This window comes from Parus major, chromosome 21, assembly GCF_001522545.3.
Source record: "Parus major isolate Abel chromosome 21, Parus_major1.1, whole genome shotgun sequence".
NCBI lineage: Eukaryota > Metazoa > Chordata > Aves > Passeriformes > Paridae > Parus > Parus major.
In genome coordinates this window covers 1,324,790-1,330,984 of record NC_031789.1, presented here as the reverse complement: position 1 = coordinate 1,330,984, position 6,195 = coordinate 1,324,790, and the positions used below count along the sequence as shown (strand labels likewise).

Genomic DNA, 6,195 nt, shown 5'->3' with positions numbered 1-6,195 from the left:
TCAGGTTGCTGAGCGGTGGAGAGAGCAGGGGATCAGCACAGGGATAAATAATGCAGGGAAGGACAGGGGATGGTTCTGGAAACAGAGGGATAACAGCTCCTTCCACCCAGGAATCTCAAAACACCTGAGGGACACCCTGGAAGGAAACTGTGAGTGGGAAAAGGAGAAGGAGAAGAAGGAGAAGGAGAAGGAGAAGGAGAAGGAGAAGGAGAAGGAGAAGGAGAAGGAGAAGGAGAAGGAGAAGGAGAAGGAGAAGGAGTGGCCCTGAAGTGGTGTCAGAGCCCAGCCCCACGGAGCAGAGCGGGATACTCACGATTTCCCACATGGACTGGGCTGGCATGCAGGAGTCACAGTGCACCAGGGACTCTGTGGACTGGGGGAAGGTGTTGGGGACGCTGTAGCTGAAACACTGTCCCAGACAGGCCCTGCAAGGACATCACGAGGGGCTCAGGGGAGGCAGAGATCTGACCTTCCCCTGAGACAGAGGCTGTGCCTGGCCTCTTGTGCCAGGGCTGTCCCCAGAGCCACCCCAGTGCCACCAGGGCCTCTGGGCCTGGGCTGAGGGTGGGTCTGTACCTGTTCTGGATGGATTTGGACTCGCAGCCGCTGTGCCCCACGATCTGGGTGATGTTCTTGGCCTCGCACCAGGCGCTCTTGTCCGGGAAGAGGGCGAGTTTGTTTATGGGCGGTGGAGCAGCCAGGAGCAGCGCTGGGAACAGGGCCCCCACCACAAACCATAACATCATGGCCAGCTCTGCCAAAATCCTACACCTGGACACGGAGAGCGAAGCGTTAGCAGCAAAGGAAATTGGCAAAGCAGCTCATTTCTCCTACCCCGTGGAAGTTGTTGGTTGTTCCGAGCACGGCTCCGTCCCCACATCCCAGAACGCTGCTCCTGGAGTGGGATGTGCTACTCTGCCTTCTCCAAAGCAGCTCTGGGCCACTCAGAGTCACCTCTCCCAAGCTCTGTGCCTGGAACACCAGCAGGCTTTTCCTCATTTCCCACCCACAGCTGGGCTGGGACAAGTTTGCAAACCAAAAGCGTCACGGCCACGAGTGGAGCCAGGCTGGGGAAGTCCCGCACCACGGAAAGGTTTTTATTTGAGGAAGGAACAAGCTTTTCCTCCTCCTTTCCTCCCACCTTGAACTCCAAAGCTGGCCTTGCTGCCAGCCTTGACCCCTCTCCTCCAGGGAATGCGCAGCAGATGTCGCTGCAAGGCAGCAGCTCGCAGGGCACGTGGAAAGCTCAGCCCAGAGCAAACCCACAGAAAAGAACAATACAAAGTTTATTTCTCCAGAACCACCCAAATTCTGCAAAGGGTTATTCTGAGGATGGGAGCTGCAGAGAAGGGGGGGCTTTGTGACAAGGAGGAAGGTTTGGAGAGGTCACTCCCCACCCCAGAGAAATCCCACGAGGTTTCCTCGCTCTGCTCTCCAGCCAAGGTGTCTGAATGAACACTCCCAAATCGCTGGGTGGAAAAGCAGCACAGAAACAGGGGAATTTTTTCCTGTGTGGGGTTTGGATGGAGCATTAATACTTCCTAAAATATTTGTTAGAACGGCGTTATTTGTTATTTCCTTCTATTTATTTATCCAGACGACGCTCCACGGCCCACACTGGAAAGATTCCTGTTGATTCCCATGGCTCCTGAGCCCAGCCCTCTAACACTTGCTGGGAAGGAGAGGAAAAATCCCCTGTCCCTCCAGAGTCCTCATCCACACCCCCTGGGCTGCAGGACCATCAGATTTATCTGAATGATAAATCCTAAGCACTCAGGGGTTTTGCTCTGTTCTCCCTCCACTGAGCTCAAGCTCCTGGATCTGAGTCAAGAGACACACCAGGGAGATTCTTCCCTGTCTTCCATCCAGAAAAGAGCACCCTCATTCCCTCTGGAGGAATCTTGTGGGGTTTCTGCTAAATTCCCTCATTTTCTGCTGATACAAGAACCACAGGAATATAATGCAGCAACACCTGCATTATATTATTATTATTACTATTATTATTATTATTGTTATTGTTATTATTGTTGTTGTTATTGTTATTGTTTTTCTTCTTCTTCCTCTTCTTCTTCTTCTTCTTATTATTATTATTATTCTTAATATTATTATTATTGTTATTATTATTGTTATTATTATTATTATTGTTGTTGTTATTGTTATTGTTATTATTATTGTTATTGTTATTATTATTATTTATGCTTCCTAATCCTCCCAGCACTTGTGGGATGTGAATCCCACGGGTTCCTGGTGGGAATACCTGCACAAAGGTGCTGGCTGGAGATAAGAGAGGGTTTTAACTCCTGAGCTTGCACTGAGAGCTGTGGGGTTAAATAAATCCATCCAGAAGAGGACTCTTGTGCCTGAGGTTGTTTTTTCCCCATTTCAGTGGGGGAATTCTGCAGTTCCTGAAGGAAGAAGGTGGCTGAGTTGCACACACAGACTCACACACACACACTTGGTTTGCTTTCTGAAACGAGCATCACTCATTCCTCAAATGCCAGCAGCTCTGTGCTGAGGAATCCACTCCCAAAGGCGAGTCTGGGATCAGAGCTGGGATGTGACCCAAAGAGCGATCCCAGCCCCAATTCCAGCCCAAATTCCTCTGGACTCAGCACACAAGTTCACTTCCACGTGCCCCATTAGAGAGCAATTTCCTTGTTTCCTAAGAAAGGTGGGGCTTTTCCAGCTTTCTGTGCATCTCTACCCAGCTGCAAAGAGGAAAACATTCCAGTGTGTGCTGAGGAATTTCCTGGGATTTGTGTTCCATGGAGGTGTTTGTGCTGCTCAGGGCAGATCCACAGGCACCAGGGATCCTCTCCCGTGAGGAAGATGAGCGATGCCATGCTCTGCTGAATGCAGGGTCTGGATTCAGGAATGAATTTAACCCTGTGCTGAAGTTTTCTCCTTTCCTGAGCAGGAATAATGTGTTTGTAACCAACCCTTTGCAAAGGGTGAGAGGAATTGGGAACCCCCAGCAGGAGAAGCTCCCTTTGGAGCTGGAGCAATTCCTGCAGCCTCCAACACAGCACACGGTGTTTTCCTTCTCCCAGGAATGTCCTGGAACCCGCAGGGCTACTTTTCTAATAAGTAACGAGGTTTATGCCAGTGCTTAGGAAAACATCTGATGCAGCTGGGTTTGGGAGGGAGCAGCGGGTCCGGAGCTCAGAGCAGTCATGCGAACAGAGCTGCCACCAGCAGCGCTCATCCGACAGCAGCCACAGACAAAAGCACCGTGTTCCTTCTCCCCTCCCTTCTGGGAAGGCAGAAAAAGGAAGATGAGGTTTGTAAAGTGCTGATTAAATAAAGGCATTGAGCACATTCCTCCGTGACAAGCTAAATTACACGGTGCAGCCCGAAAGGAACAAGTGTGTTCCCCTGCTGACCCTGCGTGCTGGGAAAAGCTCTGCTCCTCTGCCCTGCTAAAATGAAAACCTGCTCTTCCATGAGCTCTGAAATCCTCATTTATGGTGATAAATAAGTTATAAAACATCCTCTTGATAAGAAAAAGCAAAAAAATAAGGACCATTAAATGGCACACAGGGGTTTCTTTCTCTTCCCCCTCCAGTCAAAGCTCTTCAAGCAGAAAGTTCAGCTCAGTTCCGGCAGAGCCAGCGGCCCGTGAGGGTCTCCCCCCCTCACTCTTCCTTCCCCACCATCCCTCCAGCAGCATTTGGGAGAGAAATGACTCAGCCCCGAGCCTGGCACATCCCAGCTCCCGACACAAACAACTTCTCCCAGCTGCAGCCTCGTGCTGAGCGGCTCCAGAGCCCTTTTCCAGCAGCCCTGGGAGCTCAGCTGCCTCTGTGGGGATCTTCTGATACCTCACATGTTTTGTGTCACCTTGAAGAGCTCCTTTCTCCCATCCCAGCGCTCTCAGGAGTCCCTGGAAGCAGCTGGGAAAAGCTCCATGGGCCTGAGGACAATCCCTTGAATTACCTCGGAGGCCACGTTCCCACCATCCAGCCCACAGCTGTTCCCAGACTTTTGGAAACCAAACACTTCTGGAGGAAAATAAAACAGATCTAATCAGTTTTACCCTCTTTTTCCAGCAGGAAATTTACACCATAACACAAGACAAGCTTGCAGGTGGACACAAGGAACGTTTCACGAGTTGTTTTAACGTGTTTAGAGGTATTTTTCTTATCCAGGATCTTGCAATTCTGCCAGAGAAACACAAACACAGGTTCTGCTCATGGCCACACATGAAGCACTGCAGGCTCCAAGATGAGAACCCCAAAGCTTCCAAACATCACAGGAACAGGGCTCACCCCACTCTGAGATCTCAGCAGAGGTGGGAAAGGTGAAGGTTTTGGCTCCAGGTCTGGATCAGAGCTGGGATCTCCTCCTGTCCTGTCCTGTCCCATCTTGTCCTCTCCTGTCCCTTCCTGTCCTGTCCCTTCCTCTCCTGTCCTGTCTGTCCTGTCCTGTCCTGTCCCATCCTGTCCTGTCTGTCCTGTCCTGTCCTGTCCTGTCCTGTCCTGTCCCATCTTGTCCTCTCCTGTCCTGTCTGTCCTCTCCTGTCCTGTCCTGTCCTGTCCCTGCTGTCCTGTCCCTGCTGTCCTGTCCTGTCCTGTCCTGTCCTGTCCTGTCTTGTCCCATCCTGTCCTGCCTCCCTGGACACAGAGCCAGCTCCTCACCCTGCTGGGCTCTGCCCTCCCTGGTGCCAGGAGCCAGCCCAGGCTGGTGTCACAGCACCCTGAGTGCCACACAGCAGGGCCCAAAGATGCTCCGTGCCTCAGTTTCCCTGGCTGCAGGAGCAAGGGGAGCACGGAGCGATCTCACATGGGATCCCTCCCGTGCCAGGAGAGATCTGACTGCAGGAAATGCCAAAAGGAAAAGGATTATTTAGGCACCTAAAAGGATGAGAAGACAGAGTAAAGTGCTCAGTGGCATCTGGAAAGAAATCAGGAAGATCCAGGGCATGGCTCTCCTCGGGGCTGGGTCTGTAACCACTGCACCCCACTGGGGACTGGCTCTTAGGAAACTCAACTCAAATAATATTTGCTTACATGGAACAAAACAATTTATAAGCCAACATTATTAAGAGGGAAAGCTTCAATCTCAACTGAAAAAAAATTGAAAGGTCATTGTGTGTTGAAAAACATCTATCAAAACAAGAGATGTTATTTAATACCTGTTCTTATTAAATACTTCCCCTTTTTAAAATTTGCATTTAGCTAAAACTTCACCATTTTGGGGACTCTTACTGTAGTGAAACAGCCCAAAAGAATCAGGTTGAGGTTTGATATGGGCAGGGGAGAGGGGAGAGAACCCTGCACTGAGAATGTCTGGAGGGAGGAATTCTTCAGGACAGCAGGAAACAAAAGTGCTTAAATGGGAACAGAAATCTCTCCTGAGCTCAGAGCTCCAGCCTTGCTTCGCTGAGCTGCAAAATCTGGGAAGAAATTACAAAAAAATAAACAGGGAACTACCACAGGAAGACATTTGATATTTAACAACCACAAGAATCCATCCTAAGAACTTTTTGATAGTGGAGCAAAAGCTGTGTCGTTTCTCGCTGTGGACCTGGCTGTGTCTGCTCCTTTCAGAAGCAGATGTTAGAGCTTCCCTTTCTGTAACACATTAATTTCCACTCAAGCATGGTTGGGCAAGTCACACAAATAAAGCAGAAACAAAGAAAAGCAGTGCAGCGTTTTTAAAACCCTCTGCCTTCCCCACACTGGCCAGAATGTCAAAAGATGTTGGTACATTGGGACTTTTAATCTGGCTTCTCAACCATGCACTGAGCACTTGGGAAATTCATTTTTTGCATTTCATTTTTGGGAAATTTCATTTTTGCAGCTGGGAAAAATAAAAATCCAAGCTGCTTTACCTACAAAAGTCACTGGAAAGCTCTGGACCCCTGGACTTAGGCTTAGGATGGGGTTCTGAAGGAGCTCTGCTGGAAAAAGGGACACACTAATGGCCTGTAGAAGAGGCAAGAATCATATAAACAGTTTCTGCTAATTTATTTCAATTGCTCTATTTCTTCAGCATTAAGAACAATCACAGCCAGGAAAATGCATCAGGAACATCCTGAGCTCAGGAATATCCTGGCCCCACACCTCCAGTCCCCTCTTCTTGAAGCAGGTGGGGCTCTGCAGCTCTCATGGGCAGGGGGACAAGTGGGATGGGAGTAGGGATCAGCTTTGGGGGGAGCTGGAGCAGAGTGGGATCAGATCAGATTTGGGGGGA

General features: G+C 49.8%; 1 protein-coding gene across 1 annotated transcript in view; it reads right to left on the bottom strand.

Annotated features, from left to right (window-relative positions):
- Window positions 1-6,195, bottom strand: part of LOC107213624 (neuroblastoma suppressor of tumorigenicity 1) — an 11,453-nt gene that overhangs the window by 1,537 nt on the left and 3,721 nt on the right. The window contains exons 2-3 of the mRNA XM_015648230.2: window positions 577-771; window positions 314-425 (exon numbers count right to left, since the gene is read on the bottom strand). Of these exons, the coding sequence (XP_015503716.1) occupies window positions 314-425; window positions 577-771 (307 nt within the window). The remainder of the gene's footprint in view (window positions 1-313; window positions 426-576; window positions 772-6,195) is intronic.